This window comes from Rhinolophus hipposideros (genome assembly GCF_964194185.1).
Source record: "Rhinolophus hipposideros genome assembly, chromosome: 6".
NCBI classification, from domain to species: domain Eukaryota; kingdom Metazoa; phylum Chordata; class Mammalia; order Chiroptera; family Rhinolophidae; genus Rhinolophus; species Rhinolophus hipposideros.
In genome coordinates, this window is record NC_138052.1 from 101,128,234 (window position 1) to 101,155,485 (window position 27,252).

Genomic DNA, 27,252 nt, shown 5'->3' on the forward strand with positions numbered 1-27,252 from the left:
CTGCTTAGGGTCCCTGGGCCTCTGAGGGCTAGTGAAGCTGACTCTGCAAGGGTGACACGCTGCTGCAGCCTTGGGGGCCTGTCGCCTGTGGGAGCAGCACCGGCTCCGGGTTTGGAGTGAGGGCCAGAGCGTAACAGGTGGCCCAGCCCAGCTGTGTACACCTCCTGGTCTTCTAGGGCTGGCGGCTCGGTTTGGGCTGGTTCTCCTCTTGCTGTGACCGGATCTGTCCAGGATTCCTGTTTGTGCTTCATACAGGTCCTTTGCGGGCTGCTGTGACAGGGTCCTCACACGTGTCCTCAGGGCACGAAGCTCACGCACCTACTTGTCTGAAAGGAATAACAGACAATAACAGACAATAACAGAAATTGTCCAAACCAGAAGTCTGTGGGGTTGCCAGGACACTCGCTTTCCGCCCTCAGCGCATGTTGTTGGGGCCTGTTTGATATCTCTGTCATCAGAGGCAGAGGTGCGGAGCCTGGTGCTCCAGCATGGATGGGGAGGCACAAGGCAGTGGTCCCCCCCACCCCGGTCCTGGAGACACATTCAGGCTCTGGAGGGAGGGGCCAGGCCCTTCATGGCCCGGCCCTCTTCTTTCCACAAAGGACGGCCCGGGACACAGCATGGACGGTCCTCCAGCAACGTGAGCCCCGCTTCGGCTGTGAAGCCTTTGAATACTAGGGATTCTTGTCCAAAGGCAGTGTGGCCACTAACGTGAATCAGCCGCCAGTGCCTCCTGGGGGCCACGTGTGCTCATCGTCCTCCCTCCCATTCTCAAGCTGTTCCTGCCCAGTTCTTCCCCAAGTTGAGCTCAGATGTTATCTCCATGGCTGAACCTTCCAAAGCTTCTCCTCAATAAGAACAGTACCCTTTGCTTTACATGGTGGCCCCCAGCGTAGCCGGCCTGCGGTGAGACACAGTGGCAGGTGCTCAGCAGATAGTCTGGGGACTGAGTTAGCTGGCACCTAGACAGGAACCGGGTGACCAAAGGAGCAGACAAGAGGGAGGAAGGTAGAAAGGCACAGAGGGTCCTTGGGCGTCTGGGCAGGAGGACGCCGCTGAGCACGTGTCTCACCCGGACGGGCTCAGAGAAGCACAAATGGTGACCTCATCCTGTCTTGCAGGAGTTCATCCGCGAGGGCTGCCTTCACAAGCTCACCAAGAAGGGCCTGCAGCAGAGAATGTTCTTTCTGGTAGGTGGGATGCCAGTGGCTCTGTGAGGAGAGCTGTGCCAGCACGTTGGCCAGGCAGGCAGCCTCAAAGTCAGATAGGAGCCAGGTGAGGGTAGCAGGAAACAGTCTGGGCCCACCGCCTTCCTTATTCTGGGTTGCGGGCACCTGTGTGCAGGATGAGCAAAAGCCAGAGGCTAGAAAAGCGCATGCGCCTGTAGCCACAGCGATGACTGCTCCTGCCAGTGGCCAATTCAAAGGGTCTTGCTCTCCAGCTTTGACTCTGGGAGCTGAGGCCCTCCCTGCTGCCACCAGGTTTCCTTTTATCCACTCCCTTCTCACATCCTGTCAGTTGATTGAGACCCGAGCAGTTGGAATAAGGAGTAACTGGTGCAAGACGTCTACTGCATCATGTGGTTACTAGTTACCTCTGGTCAGAAATGATTGTATGAAATATAAACTGCTTTTTTGCCAAAAATCTCCAGCAGGCTGAATAGATCCTATAACCACATAAGGGCCCTTGGAGTTGAACTTTGTCTGACAGTTAAGACGTTCAAACCTTGTTACTTTTGAAATGCGTTTATCTAAAGCTTCCCGACTCAGTTCTCAGATATGTTGCTGTACACAAGCAGAGGTGTCTCAGGGACCAGCCACTTCCGGATCCGAGGCCTTCTTCCACTCCGCGGCATGCTGGTGAGTGCTGGGGCGGGGCTCTGGGGGGGTCAGGTCTGCTGCCTCAGAGCACTGCCGGGCTCTTCACTCTATTCCCACCTGTTGCGGTTACCCTGCGGCCCTTCCTGGGCCTTCCAGACTTAGCCCTGTGGTCACCGCCAGCACCTGCTCACCTTGTCCACCGGCCACACACCTAGGGAGCCCTGTGCCTTGGTGGGAGACACAATAAAAGCCCCAGGCGGGCACTGGGGCCACTCTGCTGCTAGAGAGCTGGGGCTGGCACAACTTTTGAGAGAGAGAAGTGAGCCACCAGTTCTTGAGATTGTAGGGTTTTTACTTTTTTGCTTTTACATTTGTATCTCCTTTCACTGACAATTTTTTGTTCTTCGTGGCATTATAACTAGATATTACATGCACACGCACAGCTTTCAAACCGTTAGACACCATCACCACTTGTGAGAGGGCAGGCTGCAGTGCATGACGGGCTCGGAAGTTCCCAGGGAGCCTGGCACCCAGCCTCTGCCCTCCACATCATGGGTGAGGTCCCTCCACTGAGTCAGTTGTGTGGCCTCATGAAGAGTTGCAAGCTCTGTGTCCGCTGCCTTGCTGCACCTGGGCCATTAGTTGTCCTGCTGCCCTGGGAGCACTGTGCACACCACATGCCTGTTGGGGCGTGTCCATGTCCCCCACTGTCACCGGCGCAAAGTGATACTACAATGTCTCTGATGAGCAGAAATTCTTAATTTTAACATGATCCAGTTTGTCTGCCTTCTCCTGTGTGGTCAGTGCTTTCTGTGTCCCAATGAGGACAGTGTTTGTAGGTCGTGGAGCAACCCTCACACACATCCACGTGCTCTCCATTTGCCCTCTAGTGTTAACCTGCATTCCACCAAGAACCCGACTGGGAGCAGCAAAGACAGGAGGCCAATTTCAGGGTTAGCCATAAAGGTGTGCCATCGGCCCAGAGCACCTGTAGACCTGCCAGGCCTCCTGTCCAGGTCTCCATGGGCCCCACCGTGCTCTGCTCTGTTGTGCTTGGCTCGCCTGGTCCAATTACCGCAGCGCAGAGCAATGTCCACCCGTCTTCTTCAAGGGCGTCTGGCCCTTCTCGGCCCTGAGTTCCTCAGCACGGCCTCCCCTGCCAGCGAGTGCCACAGCCTCTGTGGGTGTCTGTGACAGGCCATTCATTGGTTTGAGTGAGCTCATCTGCCATCTCTAGAAGCAGACCCCATCTGTTAAAGCATACTTTTAAACATTACATTTTCATTGTAGAAAAAAAATAACTGAAAATGTAAAACAGAAACAACTCACAGTTTTACCAACCAGTAATGAATACTGTCGGCCTTTTGCGACATGCCCTCTGGCTTCATGTGTGGATCAGTGTTTCTGCCACCACAGTGGACCCACCTTTACAAGAAGTTTTGTAACCTGCACTGGTTTTGCTTAGCGCTTTGTCATAAACCTCCTTTTGTGTCCCCTGTGCCTCTGCCACCTCACGGAGTAGAGACGAGCAGTGCATCGGGGAGCCAGGCCCCAGCTGCTTTACTTAACTGGTTCCCTGTACTGGGCATGCTGGCTGCGTCTAGTTTTTCAGAATTAGAAATAACACCATTGGATCTGTTTTCCTACACATCCTTAATTATGTCCTTGAGATAAATTCCAAAAGGCGTTGTTTGAGCATAGTGTACACTTGGTTTCATGGTTCGAGTATGACTGCTATTTGGCCGTAACACCATTTGACCATCCCAATAAGTGTGCCGGAATCTGCATCTTTCCCATGGCCTTGGGGAGCATTGGGGATTTATTCTGCCTCCTCTTTTCCAGTTTGATGACCCTGGGCCAATCAGCAGGCCGGCTGAGTCCATCTCTTGGCACCCTGTGCCTTCCCTCTAGGAAGTACTCGTGCGTGTCTGTCACTCTGGCCTCCATGGTCTGTTAGCTTTTCATATACATTTGTGAAACATTTATAAAGATGCCAGCCAACCCTCCAGGTCACAGATGCTCTTCCCACTTACTGATTCCTTTTTCCTTTGCCTACAGTTCGCTTTTATACCTTGCAGAATTCAAACTCCATCTGGACGGGGACTGTGTTTGTCTTGTTCCTAGAACAGCATCTGGCACATATTTGTTAAAGGAGTGAATGTGGACTTTTTTATTATTATTTTATTGGGGAATATTGGGGAACAGGGTGTTTCTCCCATCAGCTCTAAGTCGTTGTCCTTCAATCTAGTTGTGGAGGGCGCAGCTCAGCTCCAAGTCCAGTCACCGTTTTCAATCTTTAGTTGCAGGGGGCGCAGCCCACCATCCCATGCTGGAATTGACCTGGCGGTCCTGTTGTTGAGAGCTTGCGCTCTAACCAAGTGAGCCATCCGGCTGCCCCTCCGGAAGCTCAGCGGCAGCTCGTTGTCTTCAATCTAGTTTTGGATGGCATAGCTCACTGGCCCACGTGGGAATTGAACCAGCGACCCTGTTGTTGAGAGCTTGAGCTCTAACCAACTGAGCCATCCTGCTGCCCCTTTGGATGTTTTTATGTAGTCAGATCTGCCCATCTTTTCCTTTACAGTTTCTCTCCTTGATACCAGCTCAGAAAGTCTTTTCTCATTTAATTAATCTACCTAAAATATTTTGTTGGATATTAGTAGATTGGGATGTAGCATTTTCTACCCATGTAGTCGGTTTCCCATTATTCTCTGGATCCTTCATTTTCTCACTGATTTCAGGAGCTGCCTTTGCCATAAACAGCCTGTTGGCACACTTGGATTCTTTCTGGGCGTTCTCTGTCCCAGCATCAGGCCCCACTCTGATCTGTGGTGTTATAGGGGTGAGTCTCACCCCTTATTCGTCCTCCCTTTTAAAAAGGTTTTTGCTATTCTCAAGGATTTAATTCTTCCAAATAAATTTTAGAATCAAAGTCCTTCGAAAACCACCACTGGGATTTCTATTGAAATTGCATTACAGTCATGCGCCGCTTGATGACAAGAGTCTATTCTGTGTGTCGTTTGGTGATTTTGTCGTTATGCGAACTCCACAGAGGCAGCTACATATCCGTATGGTCCAGCCTCCCACACACCTGGGCTGCATGCGCCAGCCCACCACTCCTGGGCTACCTGCCTGCACAGCACGATACAGTGGTGAACACTGTAGGCAATCGTGAGACAGTGCTAAGTAGGTGTAGATCTAAACAGAAAGGTATAGTAAAAATATGGTATAAAAGATAAAAAATAGGGGGAAAAAGATAAAAAATGGTTCATGTGTGTAAGCATTTACTATGAATGGAGCCTGCAGACTGGAAGTTGCTCTGGGTAAGTGAGTGAGGAGTGAGTGGATGTGAAGGGCAAGGACATGACTGTGCACGACTGGGGACTTTTTCAACACTGCACTCTGGCTGCACTCAATTTATAAAACAACAGGAGACTACATAAAGCACAAGAGAAAATAATGCAATCAAAAGACACAGTAAACACGAAACATATGAGGCTACTGGTGGTGTAACAGCGTACTGTGTTATAGCAAGCTTTTTTGTAATCGTGGAAAGGGTACACTAAAATAATGATGAAAAAAGTATAGCACAGTAAATACATAAACTGGTAACGCGGTTGTTTATTATCATCAGTGTACGTACTGTGCATAATTCTATCTGCTCCATTTTTATACAGCCGGCAGCACAGTCGGTGTGTTTACGCCAGCATCACCTCGACGCGGGAGGAATGCATTGTGCTAGGACATTATGACAGCTATGGTGTCTCTAGGCGATGGGAATCTCTCAGCTCCAATACAATCTTCTGTGAACACGACACACGGAACATCTGAGGCTGTTGTTGCAGTCTGTTGTTGACCGAAACATTGTCATGCGGTGCTCAGCTATAAACTTCCATATTAACTTAGGGGAAGGCTAACATCTGAAAGCCTTCTCCTGCCGGCCATTGTTCATGTTAATTCCAGATCTTTCATGTGGAGTGTGAGGCTCAGTGGTTGATGTCGGTAGGCCCTGCACAGGGAAGCTGTCCATTCTGTGAAATGATCCGTAACTGGCTGGTCCTAGGAAAGGATGATGGCTCTTGGCTTGAGAAAGATAATCTGTATTGTGTTAAAACGACTTTCTTCTGTTTCTACCTAAGAGATGTTATCAGAAACAGCATGTTGGATTTTAGCAAAGGTGCTTTCAGCTTGTAGAGAAATGATCACTTTTTTCCCTTTAACTTTGTGACAGGGTTAGTTCTATTATCGGCTTCCTAACGTCACACCATCCTGGCAGTCCTAGAACAGCCTTGCTTGGTCACAGGAAAATTTCCTGTCTGTGCTTTTAGGTTCGATTAGGTGACATTTTATTTTGGAGTTATTTCATTTAGTCATTTATAACTGAGATTAATCTGTATAGGTTTTTCTCTGAACCTAATTTGATTAGGTTTTGTTACCTAGTTTTTAAGATTAATTGTCCAACTTTCTTTTTAGTCATGATAACGCTCAACATTTTTTCCTGTGCTTGATGTTCAGCTGATAGTGCTGGACCCACCGCTGAGTAGCTCTGTGGCCCACAGCTCACCCACATGGGTGGCAGGTGCCATGGCATGGCGACCCCGCGTGCTCCCATAGCACCTCGTATTCAGCGTAGACTTGGACAGCACAGAACTTCCACGTCACCTGTGGTGTGCTTCACGCTTGGCTTCAGCCAGCCTTTCTCCTGGTCCAGACTTCTACCTCTTTTCCCACCCACAGGTAGAAGAAAGCGAGAATGAATGGTCTGTTCCACACTGTTTCACCATTTATGCAGCTCAGAAAACAATTGTGGTGGCAGCCAGGTAAGGGCCTTCCACATTTGCATTCCAGTGGGCCCTGGGGTCCCAGGAGTGGGGGCCTCCCTGTCATGACCCAGAGTCCCCTCCGAGTTGTGGGAGTGTCACTCCCACAGGTGTAGGAGTGACGTATGCCCCTTAAGCAATGCTTGTCCACTGGTGGGGAGCTTGGGGGAAGCCTGACTTGAGAACGTCCCCGCAGACACTGGCTGTGGTGCTGCCAAGGTGCTCCCTGCATCTCGGGTTCATAGCACTTGACCTGTGAGGGGCCTGCGAGGATGGTCGGTCTCCAGGGGCATGAGCCCTTTGGCACATTCAAGTCAAGGGGCAATGCCAGCGGGCTACTGGTGGTGTAACAGTGGGAAGAGCCTGGCAGGGCAGCCCTACCTGCATCCTGATTGGGCCGCAGCTTAGGAGCAAGTGGCCACTTTCTACTCCCCACATCAGATCAACGGGAAGGCGACCTGAGCTCAAAGGCGACAGGGAGGGCCCCACCTTGGTCATCGTGCTGTGCTCAGTCCCTCTGCTGCGAGAGTCGGGTGTCCCCAGTGCATTTCTCCTTCTCCCGGCGGGCATCCAACTCTCGGCTTCCACTCTGCTGTGTCCTGGCCGCCATCAGAGAGCACTGGACGTGTACCTGCCAGGGACCTTGGCAGCTTAGTAATGAACCAGGAACCAATGTTGTACCTGAGCACCAAACTTAACCTTGTTTCTGGAACAAACTACCCTGTAACGAATCCCATTCCACACCCCCCGGCAACTCCCAGGGGGATGCAGTCTTGGCCACCAGCAGCATTTCCCACAGCCCTCTGGACCCACAAGACTGGGTGCAGGGGTGACACGAGGACTCTGACCTCTGTCCCTGAGAGGCTGGCGCAGCAAGGTGCCCTGCCAGCCGGCTCTGAGCCTCAGCCCTCTTCCCGCAGCACTCGGCTAGAGAAGGAGAAGTGGATACATGACCTGAACACCGCGATCGAAGCGGCCAAGGACGGCGGTGACATGGCCCTGGCACTGCCCGGCAGCACTGTGTGCGCTCCTCCCCGCAGTGAGTCCTGGCCCAGACCCCTGGGAGCCCCCCACTGCGCCGAAGGAAGCTTTTCTATAGCCTGGTTTCCTCGGTCAGGGTCTGCCTGCTAAGCACACGCTCCTTTCATAAGGAACGTTTCAGGCCATGCCCAGGGGGAAGGGGCCGCGAGCTCTTCTGGCAGAAGCACTGTGTGGTTTTTCTTTGTCCACCCTTGACTGGGCACGGCGGCTCCCCTGATGTTCCGGTCCAGGGTGGTCCGGGTCCTGAGCCAGGCCTGGCTTCTCCCCCAGGATCCTCCGACGAGGTCTCTGTGGAGCAAGAGTCGGAAGAGGATGCCCGTGGCACCCACAGCTCCTTGGAGGCACAGGGCCAGCACCGGGCCAACACCACGGTGCACGTGTGCTGGTACCGCAACACCAGCGTGTCCAGAGCTGACCACAGCGCCGCCGTCAAGGTGCAGCACCCTCTCTGCTCGTGCTGGCTGCTGGGGAGGGGATCCCAGGTGGCAGGGCTGGGCTGCAGCCTGCTGTCTCCCTTGGTCAGGAAGTCGCTTTGGAAAAGCCCCTCGGACAGAGCAGCTCAGGCTTTGCCAGCACTGTGGGTGTGTGCTGGCAAGAACCAGGAGGGTGGTGACCCCAGAGCTCTCAGATGGGCCTGTCATGGGCAGTTGTCGCCTCCCCTCTGCCTCCATCACTTGGAGCGTCACTTTGGACTCCAGCCACTCACTGCTCAGGTCACCTCGCATTCAGTGTGGTTTTGAGCTTGTTGAACCTGGGGGCCGGGACGGTAGGATTGGCACATAGGGTGTATGTGACAGGGGGAGTATGTCCCCTGCGAGCCTGGGGCAATGGTCCTGGACACCTCCTCAGCTGTCAGTGGGTACAGGCCTGGGTCATGGAGAGGGCCCTGTTGTGCACTGATGTGCTCAGGTGAGGGTACAAGGAGAGAAGTGGTAGCACGGGCCAGAGGGCGGGAGGGGTGGCAGGAAAGGGACACTGCAGAGAGCAGGCCTCCCCTTGGCCAGGACGCCCACCTGAGCTCAGCGCTGAGGGCAGCTCAGGCCTCCCCTGGCGGAGTGGACGGCACACTTGGGCACCCTGTTCAGGCCTGGAGTCCCATGCCTCCCGCCACCACATGAAAGAACCTTCTAGACTTGGCCCATGTGATTTGTTACGGCATCCTCTCCTCACACTGGGGATTTGTCATGTAGGGGGAGAGAGACTTGTTAGCTTAACTACTGAGGAGCAGTTTTGCTGCAGGCAGCTGCTGATCACGGCCACACAGGTAAAACCGAGGCCACGCCAGGAGGCCTGTGGGGGCAGCACGCATGCTTGGGGAGGCCATGGGACGGCCGGGTCAGGAGGGTGAGCGCTCTGGGGGTTGGGGTCTCGGGTGCTGTTACTTATGATTTTCCTTTTCTGTCAGAACCAGCTTTCAGGGTATCTGTTAAGAAAATTCAAAAACAGTAACGGCTGGCAGAAGCTCTGGGTGGTCTTCACCAATTTCTGCTTGTTCTTCTACAAAACTCACCAGGTACAGTGGCTTCACGGAGCTGGGGAACCCCAGCGTCCCGTTGGGGGCTGGTGTGGTGTGGGGGCTGGGGAGCGACGTGGAGCCGTGCCCATGCCATCCTGTTCTGCCCTCAGGATGACTACCCCCTGGCCAGCCTCCCGCTGCTGGGCTACAGCGTGAGTGTCCCTGGGGAGGCCGACCGCATCCCCAAGGAGCACGTCTTCAAGCTCCAGTTCAGGTCCCACGTCTACTTCTTCCGCGCCGAGAGCAAGTACACGTGTGAGAGGTGCGTGTAGGGCTGCAGACAGGGGGCTGGGCACGGCGGCCAGGCTTCTAGCTGGCCCACTTGGTTCCATTCCCAGGAAGGTATCTGAGCACAAGCCCTGGGGGTATCCTGGGGTGCTGACAGGCCACCCTGTTCTGCAGGTGGATGGAGGTGATTGAGAGAGCCAGCAGCTCGCCTGCGAGGGCTGTGCCCCCCGAGGAGGAGGCATGAAGCCCATCTTGCCCAACGAGAGAGCCGAGGAAGCAGAAGGGGTCAGCACGTGCCCCACAAGTGCTTGTCCCGAGTCTTCCCAACAACAGACCGACCGTGCGTGGGCCTCACAGTGACATCTGGGGGGGCATCGTCCCCCTGGAGACCCAATGCGGTCCCTGTGCAGAACACACCCGCAAGTGGAAACACAGGCCCAGCTCCTGTGTAGTGACCAAAGGTGGCAGTCCCCTGCCCTCTCCTCTTCCAGAGCAGGGCCCTGCTGGGGACTGGCTTTGAACAGAAACCAGGTGGCCCCGCACCACCCGACACGTGCTGTGCTCAGGCCCAGGTGGCCTGTCCTTCAGTCTGGGTCAACCAGGGGCAGAGCACAGCAGACGACCAGCAGAAGCCAGTCTGGTGCCCACCCCACATACCTCTGGGGAAGTGGAAACCAAAGTGCCCACGTGGCCCTGGGAGCACGAGGGCCCAATTCTTAGCACCCCGCTGTTTCATAACAAGTGCAAGCCCACGTGTGCGCTGTTCATGCAGACGTGCTTGTGGCTAAAAATAAAGGGCATCTGCCTGCGCCTGCATGCCACCCTGTTCAGTGTGGGGTCGCCCCTAGGGCACCATGTGCTGTGGCAAGGACTCGGAAGCCAGAAACTGGGCACTCCACGGGGGGACCGGGCAGTCGGGACCCCGCCAAGTGCAGGTCCCTACCCACCACCAGCACGTTTCCAATTCAGGTCTTTATTGAAAGTGGTAGGAGCCTCTCGATGTCTACGAAAACTAACACTGTAACCTCAGGATACACAGGGAAGGAAGGAAGTTCAGTTTTCTTAACAAACAAAATATTCTGGCTGACACACGTGCTTAGAGAAGACACGGCACCTGATGTGACACCACAAGGCAAATGTATGGCCACCACGGGCCGAGTGGGGACAAAGGCTCATCTGCCTCAGTCTCCATGCATGTCTGAGCGGCTGCCCCACCAAGGGGGTCTGGACAAGACTGACCCTGCTGTCTCCATGGGGCTGCTTGGCTCCCCATGGATCTTTGCAGCGGGAGGGGAAGGAGAACAGCCCTCTGCACAGGGTGGGGAGCCTTGAGCCAACAGTGAGGCCCACACGGTAGTGACATGTCAGCCAGATCCTCACAGAGCTCTGAACAAAGACCCTCCTGTCCGCCTCCAAAACAGCGGCCTCAGCGGGTAGACGTCAGATGGTTTCTGTTGTGGGAAAACCTAGAGGAGAGAGGCCCTGTCACACTCCTGCCCCAGTGCAGGCTGTGGGAAGCCACCAGGTGGCACGGGCCCACTGTGGGCAGGAGGGGCCCGCCACCCCTTCCCAGCCCTCAGCAGCAGGTCGTCCCCCTCACCTCTGCACACGCTCCACCAGGCGAGCCATCAGCTTGTCCGAGATGCCGGGGCAGGACTCCTCAGCCAGGCTGAAGGCGTTCTCCAGCTCCTCCAGTGCCCCCACTCCGCCGCCGCTCTGCCTGTGTTTCTCCTTGAGCTGTGGAGGGACCACCGAGCAGGTGTGGCAGAAGGGAGGGGTGGGGACCAAGTAAGGCCATGGGTGGAGGCACCCGACAGAGACTTCTGAGCAGAGGGCGATTCCATACTCCCCTGGTCAGAGGCTCATGCCGCCCCTCACCTTGCACTTGGGGGGGTCTCAGGCAGCATGCCTCCACCCCCACCAGAGCCCTCTGCGCTCCGTCCACTGCCATGCTAAGGACAGCTGGGTGGCACCAAGCACCCGAGGGTTCTGACTGGAAGCCCAGCCACCTGAAGGCAGGTGCTGCCTCTTGGGGCATCTCAGATCGTGGTTCTCAAGAGGGGCCCGGCTAACCACAAGGCTTCCTCCCAACTGTGGGGCACAGAAGCTCTCAGCTCTGGTCCAGTGAGCTTGAGAAAACAAACCCCAAAAACTCCCAGAGTGCACTGCACAGACACACTGCCAGCTGACCCTTGAGGCTACGGGGTGCCAGCAGTCCCCTCAGCCCTGCTGCTCCAAGCTGTGGGAACCGGCTGGAAGAAGCCGCGCTTTCCAGCGGACCTGGGGGCAGGGTTGGACACTGGCAAGCATGGTGCTCCCTGCCACCCCCCTCATGTCCACAGAAACAGGGAAAGGCGCATGCCTCCCAGGACAGCCTACCCACCAGCCTGAGCTCAGGCCCAGCCCACAACATCCAGAGCTCCAGGCAGTGCCCCTGGTGGCCTGGGTGGCACTCCGCTTCCCTACCGAGCTCACTACAGTGCAAAGGCTGGCAGCCTAGTGTCCCAACCTCAAAGACGGTCCACTACACATGCGCAAAGCAGCCCTGGGAGATGCCAGCCAGGCCTTCTTCTCCAACACCTGCCACCTCCCCAGGCCCCACCCCACGTGGGGCGCAGTGTGAGGACCAGCCCCTGATTCAACTGTCCAAGCCAAGCCCCACAAGTTCCCACTGTGCAGCCCCAAGTGCCTGCAAGGCCACTGTGACAGTCCCTCTGCCCCACCAACTCTACCCAACCTCCTCGCCCTCGAATTCCAGGCTCCTGGGGGTTGAAGCACAGCTGCTGGGCCCAGAGGCGCCCACCTTCCTCAGGAAGGGACTGCTGCCTCCATGCTCTCACTTCCTGGACCCCACATGCTGCGGTCACTCCTGGGTGGGAGCTGGTCACATGACCTGCTGACCCTGAGTCAGGGTGTGGAAGCTCCTGGCTACACCATACTCCTGGGGACGCTACCAACGTGACAAACGCTGGTCATGTGACCACTGGGCGTCAGTCACCCTTGAGCCCCCCTGCCCTGGGCCTGACGCCCTGCACCAAGAACTAGCCATGCCGGCTCTTCTGGTTACCCACATACTTGCAGTTCAGAGCCACCCTGGGATCCCAGAGGACGTGAGCAGGCCAGGGAACTGGCAAGGGGACGTTAGGGCAGTCTGTCCCAGCCATTTCTAGGCCCCCGCTCAGGAAGCCCGGCTCCCAGGTCAAACCACAGTGGTTTCCGCCAGACCTGGAAACCCCACGTACCAGGTGGGGCTGGCCGGCCCCCCTCATCACAGTGCTCTAGCCTGCTGCCCCACAGGACCCCAGACCAGCCCTCACCTCTCCGAAGACAGGCCGGACCAGCGTGGACAGGCACTGGGACCGCGGCTGCCTCTTGACAGGCTCCGCAGACTGCAAGAGCAAGACCACATGGGGTGAGCGGGGGAGGAGTGGTCAGGACAGGTGTGCCCGGCCACCACCCCGTTTCTGGCCTCCTTGGAAGGCGCAACCTGTGGGAGCATGAGGCCCAGGAGGGGCGCCACCCTCCCAGCACATGCCAGGGGCCCAGCCTGGGGTCCAGACCTTCTGGGGGCCATGCAGGGCCGTCCCCTTGTGCAGCTTGCTGTGCGGGCTTGGCCGGATGGTGGGGGGGAATGTCCAGATGGGGCCCTGCTCGCCGTCCTCAACATCTCCGTCACTGCAGAGGAGGGTGAAGTCACAAGGGCCCTAGGTGCTGGGACTCAGGGGCCTCCCCACTGCCAAGGCAGCCTCACCGCCCTAAGGGCCAGGTAGGGTCCTGCCCAGGGTCCCTAGCAACTGGCCCCCACATCCCTGCCCTGAGCAGGGACCCCGCTGGAGCCTTGGCGCCCAGGGCCGGGAGCCCGCGGGACAAGCAAGGGCCCTACATGTCCGAGTCCTCGGAGCTGGACTCCTCGCCATGCCCCTCCGACTTCCAGCGCTTGTAGCGGTCAATGAGCTCAGTGAGGAAGGAGGTCTTCTTAGTGTGGCGCGTGATGAACTTGTGCTTCAGGAGCTCTTTGGCGGTGGGCCGCTGTGGGGGTCGGACATGGGTCAGCAGGCAAGGGGACAGTAGGGCTCTGCCCTTCAAACTCCGGGAGGCGCTTGGACCCGGCTGGGGTGTGGCGTGGCCTTGCCTTCTCGCTCAGGGAGGACTCAGTGAAGGGTCCCGGGGTGACAGGGGGCAACTGGGAAGCTGGGGAGGGCTGCATGCCATCCCCCTAGGTGAGCTCCCTCCACAAGCTGCCCGACGCTTTGGCAGGGCCCGCTCTGGATGGGGTGGGTTGGGGTGAGGTAGGAGCTGGTGCAGAAGGGCCACACCACACCCCCCTCCGCGCCAGGAGACGGACGGCAGGCTTACGAATCGGGGGTCCTTGTTGAGGCAGGCCTCCACAAACTCTTTGAAGGGCTTGCTGTGGTGGCCCTCCAGCGTGGGGGGACTGTTCTTGGGGATCAGGAACAGGACACGCATGGGGTGAAGGTCGGAGTTTGGAGGCTCGCCCTTGGCCAGCTCGATGGCTGTGATCCCCAGCGACCAGATGTCGGCCTGAACAGAGCCACACAGGACATTGGCCTCTGGGGCCTGAGCCAGCACAGCTGCCCTCACACCCGTCATGCCCACCTTGAAGTCGTAGGCCGACTGCTTGATGACCTCGGGTGCCATCCAGAAGGGGGTGCCCACAAACGTGTTCCTCTTGATCTGCGTGTCCGTGAGCTGCCCCGCCACCCCGAAGTCTGCCAGCTTCACGTCACCCTGCTCCGAGAGCAGCACGTTGGCAGCTGCTCAACACAGGACAGCAGGCCTCACATTCGGAACCATAAAGCCGCTACCCCTGTCCACCTGGCCTCAGGGCTGTCCCCGGGACCTCGGCTCGTCTCCACCCAGGAGGCAGACGGGCCCAGGGCCACAGGCCACTGCTGTTAAGTTCTCGCAGCGTGAGGGCGCCTCCCCTCACAAGTGCTGGCCTCTTATGACAGATCCCAAGAACCTAGCAACTGCCCTTTTCTGGCAAACTGCCCTTCCCACTCCACCACTCATCTCCAGTTAAGTCCCCTCGGCCATGTCCTTCCCCAGGGACTCGGCAGGGCTGGCCCACAAGAGGGCTCACACCCACACCCGACATTAGAATGCACACTTTTGGTTTAAACAGGGTCCCTTCTTACACTAGAAGCGCAGCTGGTATGTGACGTACGGAGACATACAGGGAACTAAGGAAGTTCAACCCATTACTGGCAGTCTTCTGGCAATGGAGCCAGATGGTGCCACTCAGGTTCCAGCAGCCGCAGGGAGTGGAGGCCAGGAGCGCTGAGCTACAGGGCCCCACACCCAGACCCCCGGCGCCAGCAGCGCGCCCCGCACAGTGACCTGCCACCTCGCCCGTGCAGGAGCCGCGCCCCAGGGACCTTTGATGTCTCGGTGGATCTTCCTTTCCGAGTGCAGGTAGTCCAGGCCCTTTAGGATCTCCCTCAGGATGGTGGCAATGTAGGTCTCCTCCAGGGGGCCCGGTTTCAGCTGCAGGTAGACGGGACAGCAGCTAACTGCCCAGACCCATCGCCAAGGCCTGAGCTTGACCCCCTCCACCAGAGAACGGGTGACCCTGCGGATGGTGGGGCTTCCTATTCCATCAACTACTTTGAAATGAAACGAACTTTCAGATGCAGGGCAGGTAGCTGTGGGGAGCCTGTTTTTAGAGAGCACGTGCTACCGTCACCTTTGCTATAAAGCTAACAGATGAGAATGGGCCCCTGCCACACTCCTGAGCCTGTATATCTGGGGGCGCTAACCCACCTGTCCCCCACAGGCAGCAGAGAGGCCCAAGACCCCTCAGCACCAACCAGGGGGGCTACAAACAGCTCCTAACACCTAACACACCAGGGCAGCAAAGGAGAGAGGACCCTGAGAGCCCACGGGCTGTGGGCGGTGGGTCCAGGGACGCAGGTGGGACAAGCCCACAGCCACCTTCCTATGTGGTGCTGCCCTGGCCAGCCGCCCACCGTTTTGGCCTCCCCCTCACCAGGTCCAGCGCGGAGCCTCCGCCCAGGTACTCCATGATAATCCACAGCTTCGTGCTCTGGGACCAGAGAAGTGCCTGTCAGCATGTATATGGCAGCGAGCAGGAAGCCCCCAGGCCCCACGACACACACCCTGGGGCCCCTCGGGGCCTCCCACAAAGGGCTCCAGCAGCCTCCCACCTCCCTTCCCATCACACCCCCTGCCGCAGCTTTGCAGACGGGCCAAGTGCTCAAACCGGCAAACAAGCCCACTGTGCCAACAACCCTTCAAAAACCAGGCTGGGAGAACAGCTGCCAGCCCACACTCGGCCTCGACACCTGCATACCAGGCGGCCCTACGCAGCCCCCAGCTGACGCTGGGTTCGCTCCCACAGTGCTACCAGTAGGGCCTCCTAGATGCCGCCCTGTGGAGGTTGCCCCAGCCCCGGGACATGGTGCAGCCAGGCGAGGTGCTGGGTCACACAGCCAATCCAGAGCCACTGCGCCTGCAGCCCCTGCTCGTGCCTGGCCACTGCCAGGGCTCTCCTAAGGATGAGACCAGGTACCCCCCACACACCTGCCTGGCCTCGGAGCTGTTGTTTTGGGAGGCCCTCGCCCTCAGCCCAGGCCTGCCCTCCCGCAGAACCCTGGGCCCATGGCTCGCTCTGGGTGGAGACCCCGCCTGCAGGCACCTTCAGGTAGGAGCCGAAGTAGCGGGTGATGTAAGGACTGTCGCACTGACTGAGCACCGTGATTTCCTGCTGGATGTCCTCGATCTCATCCTCCGCCTCCTCCAGATCGATGATCTTGATGGCCACCACCTCCTTGGAGCGGTTGTCGATGCCCTTGAACACCTCCCCGAAGGAGCCCTTGCCGATGCGGTCCAGCTTGGTGAAGAGCGCCTCTGGGTCCACGCGCGAGTGCTGGGGAGAGGCGGCCAGTCAGGGGCCGGGGCCTGAGTGCCAGACCAGCCAGCGCGCTCCCTACGTTCTCTGCTCTGCTCCTTCCTGCTTTCATGCTTTTTGTTCAGAAAACGTAAATTTACCCTCCACACCAGGGAAAGACCCTGAGAGCACAGACACCTGGCTCCAGCTCAGGGGCCAGGGCCACGAAGGTCACCCCTGCTGGCCACCCTCAGGTGGCGGAGGCCAAGCAAGGCACAGTGAGGGTTAACAGGGACGAGGAGGTGGAGCTCGGAGACTTTAGGCAGCAAGACTCCCCTGGGTGACGCTGTCAGGTGGAGCATGTACAGCCCCCAGAGTGAACGTGGTGAAACCCATGAGCTTAATGTGTTGACGTTGAGTCATCAGTTGTAACAAACATATGACCCTAACCCAGATGTTGATAATAGGTTAATACCGAGGAGACTCGCTCATTTTCCTGTAAACCTAACTGCTCTAAAAAAGTCTCTTAAGAAAACACACCCAGCATGCATGAGCTGATCTCTCCCTGCAGGCCTGGCAGCCACACCTTGGAGAGGGCTTCCCTCCACCACCCAGACCCAGTCCTCAGGACGCTCCACCCCACACCAGCACCCAGCTGCAAAGCCCTGCGCTTCTGGATGCTTGAGCCTGGAACCTCAAACAGCCCAGAAGACGGCCCACTTGGTCCTCAGACTGCAACACAAACCAGGCCTGACAGGCACAGAGCCGCAGGTGCAGGCAGTGGCCGGGCCGAGAACCATACCCTTGACCCGAACTCTCGGTGACCCCCCCAGGGCTCCTGGGAACACTGAATTCTTTCTGAAAGCCAGGGGCAGTCCTCACAGTCCAGTGACGAGGGGGAAGCGGGTGCCTTGGGCAGGCCCCAGAAGGGCTGGGGGTGGAGGCCGGGCATCTTGTCCACAGAGGTGGAAAGGGGTTTCCAAGCCCCACAGGCATCAAATCCATCAGGCACACCTCCCTCTGAAGAGGCCACCCCTACTCTCCCACACACCCCCACGAAGCCAATGTGTAGGCAAAACCACGCTTGGCCAGCTGTGCTGTGCCCGGTGCTGAGGGCCGTCCCAGGGAGGGGGTGTCTCCCCAGTCTCGGGGTTCCACAGGCCCTGAGCTCACCTCCGTGCTGGGCTGGCCGGGGTGCAGACGGAGGCTACATGTCAACCAGAAAATACAGTTACCTGCCTTCCCGGGGTTAGTAACCAAAACGAAGGGGACACACACAGGCCCACACCTGTGAACACACCACGCCACATAAGCCAGAAGAGTGAAGGCTACACTGGGACAGGCGCTTTGGAGGGGAGCGGGCGGGGGCCGGGGGCCAGCAGCAATGTCTCAACACAGAATCCTCCCCAACAAGGCGGCTGGGCAAGGCAGCAGCCAGCGGCAGATGCCCCAAGCCGGTGGTGAGATGTCCCCTTGCACCGCGGCGCAGCCTGTTAAGGAATGCGGCCGTCCCCACTGGAACCGGCAGCCCAGCACACGTGGAAGAGAAACAACCGCGAAGCCTGCAGCCAGCCTACTGCCAGGAAGACCCCAAAGCCAAGGTCAAGGGAAAGCAGGCTTCAAATCACAGCTGCTCAGGTCTTCAGGTGTGACCTACCATACTGGTGACCACTGAGCGACCAGCACAAAAAGGCTTTCCTGCTGGCGAGAAAACCTGCTCCGCTGGCTTCCACGTGGGGACCTCGCTGCCCCCACCCGGCTGTGGCCAGAGCTGATCTGGCCCCCCGCAGCCACCAAAGGAACCCCAGCTGGCCTGCTCAGACCTCCACTGCCTCGAGCAGGAGAACACAGTGCACACCCCCTAATCCAGAGTCCGGGCTGCACAGAAGGTAGGGCCCCGAGCCTCAGGTCTCAGCACCGCTGCAGATCAGTCCACTGAGTAGACAGGGTGTGACAGGAACACTCCTGGCTAACACTGACCCTACAAGCATATCACAGGGACAACCCACTCCCAGTCTCACCGGCTGAAGGAACGACACGCAGCTCTCAGGTCTGGGGACCCGGGAGCCCTTCTAGACCAGGCATGTGGTCTGGACAGCCGCTGAGGTGGCTCAACTGGCTCTGGTGGTCAAGGCCCTTGTTCTCCAGTCAGCCCTGGCACTGCCAGATTTGGGGCTACCACCTGGCAGGATGTCTGCCATTAGTTTCACCCCACAAAACAAAAACAAGAGCCAAGCCGTCCCCAACCACCACATGACAGGTGACAGCTGGTAAGCACATGGTGCTTTCGCACCCCCAGCCATTTGGCCCGTAGGCGGGGGTGACATCAGAGCAGGAGCACACGCTGTGGGGGGGCTCACCCGCGGCTCCACACAGGGACCACCCACGAGGCCACAGTGACAGCGTCTCCAGGGAAAACGCAGCCCCATGAGGCCATGCTGCCCACACAGGCTGAGTGTCTCTGCCCCCGAAAGGGCAAGGGCCTTCCTTCCTTCGGGGTCCCTCTCCCAGGTCCTCAGCGCCCACGGCCCCTGCGCGGGTCTGACTGGACACCCAGGCCAAGCGCCAAGCGCCATCCGCACGGCGGAGCAGGGGCGGATGGAGGCTGGTTCCGCGGCTCTTGGAACACAAGCTCCGGGCGGGCTGTTCCCCGGCGCCGTGCGCCGTCCCAGACACGAAACGTGGCACATGCACGCGAGGTCCGTGAGCGTCGCTCAGCGTCAGTAGCAAAGTGCGTCCCATCTGTGGCCACAGCTGGCGCAGGACGCGCTGCCCAACAGCTGCGTGTGGCTTCCGGGCGCCTCCTCCCTGCACAGGACACGACGAGCTTCCTGCTCGTCCGCACGCGGGGCTCCCGACCGTGCACTCGGGCGGCAGCCGCGGGCGTCCTCCCCGTGACGGCCCCCACGCCGGCCCCCACGCCGGCCCCCACGCCGGGCCACACCCGGGCCTCCCACCGGCCCGGACACACGCCGTCCTTCCCGGGCGCCAGCGGCGGGCCGTCGTCCGGGGACCCCGGGGGCCACGCCACGCGCCCTCAGTGGACACGCTCACGCGCGCCCCCGCCACACGACAGCTGCCGGGTCGCCTGCGCGGCCCCCGGCACACGCCCCCCGCGCGCCCGACGCGAAGCCTCACCTGCGTGGCCAACGCCCGGAGGTGAGCCATGGCTGCGCCGCCGCAGAGCATCCGCCGCGCGGCCCCCGGCTGGCTCGCGTCAGCCCCCTGGAGGGACGGCAGCCCCCGCTCAGCGCCCCAGCCCGGCCGCCCCCCGGGAACCCCTCCGACGGCGGCGGCGGGCGCGGTCGGGGCCCCGGGAGAGGCGCGCTCCGCAGCCCTTGCGCCCTTCCGCCCCCCGGAGGGACCGCCGCCCGGAGCCCCCGAGCGCCGCCCAGCTCGGGCCCGGCCTTCAGCCCCGCGCCCGCCGGGCCCCTCCCGGCCCCCCCGCCCGCCCCGCCCCCTCCCCAACCGCCCGAGGCGCGGCTCGCCCAGCAGCGCGCCCACCTCCGGGGTACTCCATCCCGGCCTCCCCCGGCCCGCTCCGCACTGCCCGCGCAGGCTCCCACCCGCAGCCTCCGCTCGCCCGGGGGACCCGGACCCTCCAGCCCGCGAAGCAGCGGCGGCGGCGGCGACGGCCGGAGAAAGGCCGGCGGCGGCGACGGAGAGGGCGGTGCGCGGCGTCGTGGCCCAGCGCAGGGCTCTCAGGGACACCGAGTCCGGCCGCTCGTCCAGTGCCTGTGCGTCCGCCCGCGTTGGACTACAAGTCCCGGCAGGCCACGGGGCGGGGCGGAGTCGAGGCCCGCAGGCGCGCCGCGGGGCTCGCTGGGACTCCGAGTCCCGCTTCTTGAGAGGCTCTGGACTACGTCTCCCGGCAGGCCGCGGGGCGGGACCGGGTCCTGGAGGCGGGGCCGCGCCGGCGCCCCGCTTTGGGGTTGGGGCCCGCCTGCGCTCTCTCTTGTCTCCTTCGGCCTTCCTCTTCCCCCGCGCCATCTGACCCCGCTGCGCTCTCCATCCTCCCGCCCTCTCCCACTCCTCTCCCCTCCACCTTGGAGCGCGTGCGCCCTCCTGCCGCTGCTTATCTGGCAGAAGCTGGCTGGCAGCACCCACAGGGTCCTGCGGGGAGGAGGGACCCACACAGGTGGTGCGTACGCGCGGTGCAATGGTATGCAGACCGGAAAAGCCCTTTCTGACACCTGCCGCCACCTGCGTGGACCCGAGGGCGCGAGAGCAGTGAAACAAGGCAGACGCAGGGGCACAGACCCTGTGACCCGTCGTGGGGCGTCCCCAGGGGGCTCCGAGCAGAGACGGCCGTCCTGGCGGCGCCAGCGCCGGGGACCGCAGGGCAGCCAGTGCGTCGCGGGGACGCCGTGTCCGTGTGGGACGGCGGAGATGTGGAGACGCACTGGTGGCGGAGCAGCGTCAGGGCGCCAACGACGGGGCCGTGCGCGCCGCGTGCCCCACGCCCACCCTGTACGCTGTGTCCCCACGGGTGCAAGGACAGTGGAATCCGAAGGGAACTAGGTTCTGACGCTTGCTACAACAGAAGAAGCTAGAAAACAGCGGGGAATGAGCGTAAGAACTCTCCCGTGGCTGGTTTGTCCTGTCACAGACACAAGTGTCGTGTGATCCGTGTACGTGAGGTCGCAAGAATAGGCCAGTTCCACGGACAGAAGGTGGAACAGAAACGTCCAGGGGCTGGGAGGGGGGTGGGGCTCTATTACTTAATGGTTCAGAATTTGTTTGGGGTGATTTTTAAAAAGCCCTGGAAATACATAGTGGTGATGTTTACACCACTTGTGAATTTTCTTAACGCCGCTGAATTGTACACTTAAAAATGGTAAATTTTATATTGCGTGTATTTTACCACAAATAAAAGCAAAGATAAATTGAGCTTCATCAAACTTTTTACATTTTCCTTCCAGAAAGACACTATTAAGAAAATGACAGGGTGGCTGCTTAGTTCAGTTGGTTAGAGCGTGGTGCTAACAACACCAGGGTTGCTGATTGGATCCCTGCGTGGGCCACTGGGAGCTGTGCCCTCCTTTAAAAAAAAAAAAAATGAATGAAAAGATGCTACAGACAGGGAGAGAGGAAAAAAATATATATATATATCACATTATATATATGTGTATATATATATATATACACATACAGAGAGAGAGAGAGAGAGAGAGAGAGAGAAGGAGAATATATAAAGAGCTCTCAAAACTCATCAGTTAGAAAAGAACCCAATGGGGTGGGTGAAAAAGAGGAAGGGATTAAAAAGTACAAGTTGGTAGTTACAAAATAGTCCTGGGGATGTAAAGTACAGCATAGGGAATATAGTCAATAATATGATAATAACTATGTACAGTGCTAGGTGGGTACTAGACTAGTCAGGGGGATCACGTCGTAAATTATATAAATGTCTAACTACTATGCTGTGCACCTGAAACTAATATAAAATAATATTGAATGTCAACTCTGAAAAATTTAAAAAGGGGGGAACATAAAGAAGAGTAAGATGTTCAAAGTTCCAGATATAAAACAAATAAGTCATGGGGATATAATATGCAGCATAGGAAATATAATCAGTAATATTGTGATAGTGGGGTACAGCGTCAGATGGTTGCTGGACTTATGGTGATCACTTATTTAGCATATAATCAATAATATGGTAATAACTATGTATAGTGCCAGGTGGGTACTGTTGAATAATTATGATGTACACCTGAAACTAAAACAATATTGTATGTCATCTATATTTTAATAAAAATATTTTTTAAAAAAGAACCCAATAAGAAAACTTGAGAATAGACTTAGCGCACCAAAGAGGATAGATGGATGGCCGTCAGCAATGAACAGATGCTCAGTGTCATTAACCATCTGGGAAATGCAAATCGTACCATGATGAGACACTAACTGCACACATATTAGAGTGGCTAAACTAGAAATACTGACACTCGCAAGTGTTGATGAGGTTAGGGTGACCAACCATCCTAGTTTGTCCAGGAGTTTCCCACTTTGAACACTGAAAGTCCCACGTTCCAGGAAGCCCCTTTTCCCATCCTGGGCAAAGCAGATGGTTGGTCACTCAGGGCGAGGAGGCAGAACCCAGAACTTTCATACGGTGTAAAGGGTGCAGCCGTTGTAAACAACAGCTTGGCAATTACTTAAAAAGTCAACTATACACCTAACACATGAGCCAGCATGCCCACTCCTGGGTATTTACACAGAGTAAAGAAAACATATCTTCGTACAAAAGCCTATGCATAAATGTCTACAGCACGTCTAGTCAGCTGGGCCCCAAGCTAGAAACAGCCCAGAGGTCCTTCTGCAGTGAGTGGATGAGCCACGATCCATCTAAACATGGAATCGACTGCTTGAGAGACGTGTGACAGAAGGAGCCAGTCTCAAAGGGTCACATAGCATTGTGGAAGAAACGACCGCCGCAGGGGAAAGGGTGCCAGCAGTTCCCAGGGGTGGGGGAGGCAGCCTGCTACTACAGAGGAGAGCAGTAGGGAGTTTCTGCGGGGGAGGGAACTGCTCTGTTCCCTGACTGTGGAAGGGATGACACAAATCTATACCTGCATTAAACTCAAAGAACTGCACAGTAAAAAAGACATTTTCACTGTATGGTTTTCTAAAAGAAAAAAAATTGTTCTTAAAGATTTTTTTGGTAAGGGGAACAGGACTTTATTGGGGAAGAGTGTTATTTCCAGGACTGTTTTTTGGGGAACAGTAGTGTATTTTTCCCAGGACTCATCAGCTCCATCCAAGTCAAGTTGTTGTCCTTTCAGTCTTAGTTGTGGAGGGCGCAGCTCAGCTCCAGGTCCAGTTGCTGTTGTTAGTTGCAGGGGGCACAGCCCACCATCCCTTGCGGGAGTCAAAGTGGCAACCTTGTGGTTGAGAGGACGTGCTCCAACCAACTGAGCCATCCCGGAGTTCAGCCGCAGCTCAGCTCAAGGTGCCCGTGTTCAATTTTAGTTGCAGGGGGCGCTGCCCACCATCCCTTGTGGGAGTCGAACCCGCAACCTTTAGGTTGAGAGCCCACTGGCCCATGTGGGAATCAAACCGGCAGCCTTCAGAGTTAGGAGCACGGAGCTCTAACCGCCTGAGCCACCAGGCCGGCCCCCGAAAACATTTTTAATTAACAATAATTCCTTAATATCAAATATGGCGTCAGCATTCAAATGTCATCGATGTGTGTGTGCATAGACATGATATCGTATACATGACTGCACACAGTTTGTTCAAATCAAGATCCCAATAAAGTCCTTGTCTTATGACCGGTTTGCTTGTCTCTTTTTTCTCCTTCATTTAGGTGCCGAAGAAACCTACACATTTGTCCTGTGGAGGACCCCAGATTGCACTTTGCTGATGGCACCCCCCAACCCCCATGCTGTTCACCTTTCAGTCGCCTCCGCTGTGACGTCACAGTTGCCCTCTTGTGGGTCATCTTTATCAGGCTGCTCGCACACTCCCAAATGGGAGCGCAGCATGTCTTCCTGGGAAGCCCTGGAGCCCAGAGTAGCTCAGGACGCCCTGCCGGGCACCCCACCCTCTCCTCCGCTGCCCAGGGTGAACCTGCCCCACAGCGAGGGGCACTCCCTTGAGGTTGTGCAGAAGTGGGGCGGGGGAGGCACTGGTGGAGGGCGCAGCCCCCAGGGACATCTGGTTCTCCTTGGCCAGCGGCAAGTGAGGCAGGGACTGACGGCACAGGGACTGGCATGCCCAGTGAGCAAAGTCAGCCAGGCCGCCTCGAAACCCGGGGAGGCTGGGGCTCAGGACCCCAGATGACGGGGAGGCTCTCAGTCTCAGCTCCACTGCAAGGCCCAATGGCACCAGTCCTCCTGAGTACAAACCTTCTACGTCAGAAGTGCCCCAGCCTCAGGGATGGGACAGCTGTCTTTGGCCCTGGGCATGGGCAACTGGCTGTAGGACTAAGGGCCTCGTGTCACAGATGAGCCCTTTCTGCTGAGCCAGGGCTGCAACTATGTCGGGGTGTGAGTGCCAGCCGCCCGTGGGCTTTCCTGTTGGCCCACTGCTCACTTCATTTGCTGAGAAGCCAGTTCTTCTGTCCGAAAGGGAACCCCATTGAGGCCCAGGGACCTCAAGAGGTCTCCAAGGTGGTGCTGAGGGCACTGGGCCAAGCAAAGAGGGCCAAATGACCTGTGTCTCCCCAGGGGAGCCACCCACAGGCAGGGGGCAGGATTGCTGCCATGTTCTCCCTCCAAGTTGTCCAGAGTTCTCTTCTGTCCAGGGACTCAAATCGGTCAGGTGACACAGGTGTGGGACCTGGGCCAGGGCCCGGCCCCAGACCCTAACCCTAACCCTAACCACTACTGCACCAGGTGGCTCCTTGATGGGTGGGTGCCCCTTTATTAAATTCCGGCGACACCATAGCCATCCCTGCATGTCACCCGGTGTCCATATTCCCCTGACGTCAGCCGCCATGTCAATTGCAGGGCCTCCCGACGCCTTCAGTCCTCGGGGAACTGGCCCAGGCTGGTGCCCCCACCAGAGCATTTGGTGGGGGGGTCCTGGGACCAGAAAGGTCAGACAGGTGCCAGCCTTTCTCTTCTGAGCAAAGTAACTCCTTCCTCCAGAAGGTTCATGTCCTAACCCCAGACAGGCCTCACCCTCCTCTCCCAACGCCCACAGGTGTCTGAGAAGGCAGGCAGGGGGCTTCGTGCCTGCGTGTTCATCACGGTGCTGTGGACGAGGACAGACTGCTTCAGTGGGGGTGGGGCAGTGAGGGGGCCATGGGAAACACTCAGGACCGAGGGTTAAGTGAGAATCAGGTTTCAGAACTGCACACGAGTTCAAAACTGCAGAAACATCTATACTGTTTGGAACTGAGAGGAAATAGGCCCAAACACTGCTCACAGTCCTTATCTTTACACAGCGATGTGGCTTTAAAATGTGCCTTTGTTATGCTTTTCTAATTTTCCAAGTACACTTTAGTGTTTTTAGTGTTACAGTCACAAAAATACAGAGAGTGCCATAAAAATTTATACACGTTTTAAGAAAGGAAAAAACTGTATTAAAATTATGCTGATGGGAACCACTTTGAGCACCTCATGTAATTGCAGAAGTCAAACGTGACTTGTATTCATCCTTTGTTATCGGTATATATTGAGTATTACAGTTTTAATATAGTATTTTCCTTTCTTAAAATGTGTATACATTTTTTGGCACTCTCTCTATGTTGCCTTTGGCTTCTGGCCGTGACTTTGAAATCTCAGACAATGCAGAGTTTCAAAACAAGGTGTTTATACATAAAGAAGGGCTACAGATCTCAGGAAGGGGAAAAGTGGAAGAAAAAGAACAACTGCCAGGGAAAACATAACCCAACAGGAGGAAAAGGGCCCACTGGTCGTCAGTCCTGCCGGTACGCGAAACGGGCCTGGAGTGGCCGAGGACACAGCCTGCTGCGTGATGGCCTTGCTCCTTGTCCCACATGGACTGCAGGTTGGGGGGGGCGTGGCCACCCCTGGGGAGGTGAGCCCCAGGCCCCCAATGCAGCCTCGGTGGGTCCTCAAGCTTCCACCATGAGGACCATGGCTTTATGAGCCTGGGACACAAGATGTGCAGGCTGCTCCAATCTGTGTCCCTCTCTGCTGGCACTTAGCTGGTAGGTCCACACCGTGTGGCAGACCGAGCTCCAGCCGCATAGGGAAAGGCGCTCTCCTGGGGTTATCCATCGGCGATCACAGCCATGAGGAAACTTCTGCGGGTTTTAGGGCCTTGGTGAAGGGGGTGCAGCGAGCTGTGGCTGGGCCCAGACAGGGTTGGGCCTACAGCCTGAAGCCAGAAGGCCTTTCCACCTGCAGGCCAGCACCTGAGGGCAGGTGGAGTGCCTGGGGGCCTCCAGCCCCACCCCTCTGGAGCAGAGAAAAGGATGCTGCTCCTGGGGGTTTGGTGGCTTTGGTGGCTTGGTGGCTGTGCCCAGCTTCAGGCCCCAGTTCTGAGCCTGGGGGGCACCCCAGTGCAGGCCTTCCCTGCTCTGTCCAGGCCGTCCAGGCCCTGCTCCCTTCCCCCACCAGAGCTCAGCTGGCCTTTCTGGAGGAGCTGTGCAGCCCTGGGGCAGTGTCGGCCTCTCCAAGGCCCAACAGGTCAGTGACAGTGTCACACCATCATGCTTCCAGTACCCAGCGAGGCCCTGCAGACTGGGCCCCTCCGTGAACGTTCAGCAAAGAGATGGGTGGCCAACATAGGGCGGGGGACAGTGTGGCAGCCTCGGCCTCTCTGAGATGGCCCGAGCCAGGCCCCTCCCAGCCCAGGCCGGAGTGCCATGCTGACACATTGGGGGCACAACATGCTGGGGTCACACAGTGTTGGCTGAGTGTATGGCTCAAGGATTTGCTCCTGGTCCTTCACAGAACCTGGTCAGCACTGGTCCCACGCAGACCCATTCTCAGGCCCATGCAGACTCAGGCCCAAGGCGCCAAGGGGCAAGCAGCCCTGATGGTCACACACTGCATACCTCGGCCTCCCACACAGCCTCCAGATGCTGCCAGCGCCGGCTCGCTGGGCACAGAAAGGATGCCCCTGGGCTCCAGGCCGAACGCTCCCTTTGCTGCATGTCTGACGGATGAAGCTCAAAGTCCTTGCCCTGTCCTGGTGTTTGGACCCTGGTAGTGGGGCTCCCTAGGGGACAACGCTGTCAGTCCCCCAAACTCACCCCCCCACACACAGAATTTTAAAAATGTCCCTTCCTGCTGACCCACTTCTGGGCATCCACACAAAAAGATGGAGCTCAATACTGGAAAAATGCAAACGACTAAATACCCACTGACATAAATAATTGAGTGATACAGGCACACCAAGGAGCAGGACTGTCGTCTGTAAAAGTGTGACGACCTAGGAAAGTGCTCGTAGTCGACAGCATAGGTGGAAAAAATAGACAGAAAAACCACTCGTGCTACCACCCAACTCCCTCCCTCCCTTATGCCCTTTCTGCCTCTCTCCTTCTCT

At 57.5% G+C, this 27,252-nt stretch overlaps 2 protein-coding genes across 10 annotated transcripts in view; one reads left to right on the top strand and one right to left on the bottom strand.

Moving 5' to 3' along the window:
• Window positions 1-10,247, top strand: part of FARP2 (FERM, ARH/RhoGEF and pleckstrin domain protein 2) — a 100,206-nt gene extending 89,959 nt beyond the window's left edge. For 2 of the 6 annotated variants that reach the window (XM_081052448.1, XM_081052453.1), the window contains 8 exons: window positions 1,122-1,190; window positions 1,770-1,859; window positions 6,555-6,637; window positions 7,558-7,676; window positions 7,949-8,112; window positions 9,084-9,191; window positions 9,305-9,456; window positions 9,597-10,247. In XM_081052448.1, coding sequence (XP_080908574.1) covers window positions 1,122-1,190; window positions 1,770-1,859; window positions 6,555-6,637; window positions 7,558-7,676; window positions 7,949-8,112; window positions 9,084-9,191; window positions 9,305-9,456; window positions 9,597-9,666 — 855 coding nt within the window. In that variant the 3' untranslated portion in view covers window positions 9,667-10,247. Of the gene's footprint in view, window positions 1-1,121; window positions 1,191-1,769; window positions 1,860-6,554; window positions 6,638-7,557; window positions 7,677-7,948; window positions 8,113-8,201; window positions 8,404-9,083; window positions 9,192-9,304; window positions 9,457-9,596 lie in introns of those variants that run through there. The other 4 variants (XM_081052449.1, XM_081052450.1, XM_081052451.1 and 1 more) reach the window with 4 other exon arrangements.
• A 129-nt stretch (window positions 10,248-10,376) lies between these two features.
• Window positions 10,377-20,660, bottom strand: STK25 (serine/threonine kinase 25). 4 transcript variants are annotated; one of them, XM_081052456.1, is made up of 12 exons: window positions 20,554-20,660; window positions 19,432-19,518; window positions 16,102-16,332; window positions 15,433-15,489; window positions 14,822-14,930; window positions 14,040-14,197; window positions 13,779-13,964; window positions 13,306-13,451; window positions 12,983-13,097; window positions 12,740-12,811; window positions 11,023-11,159; window positions 10,377-10,888 (listed from the first exon to the last, which is right to left on the bottom strand). In XM_081052456.1, the coding sequence occupies exons 2-12, from the start codon at window positions 19,480-19,482 to the stop codon at window positions 10,849-10,851; spliced, it is 1,302 nt and encodes a 433-aa protein (XP_080908582.1). In that variant the 5' UTR covers window positions 19,483-19,518; window positions 20,554-20,660; the 3' UTR covers window positions 10,377-10,848. The 4 variants fall into 4 exon arrangements, with proteins under 4 accessions (XP_080908582.1, XP_080908583.1, XP_080908580.1 ...); XM_081052457.1 differs by lacking the exon at window positions 20,554-20,660 and adding an exon at window positions 19,860-20,041; XM_081052454.1 differs by lacking the exon at window positions 20,554-20,660 and adding an exon at window positions 19,798-20,041.
• Between the last annotated feature and the right edge of the window lie 6,592 nt (window positions 20,661-27,252).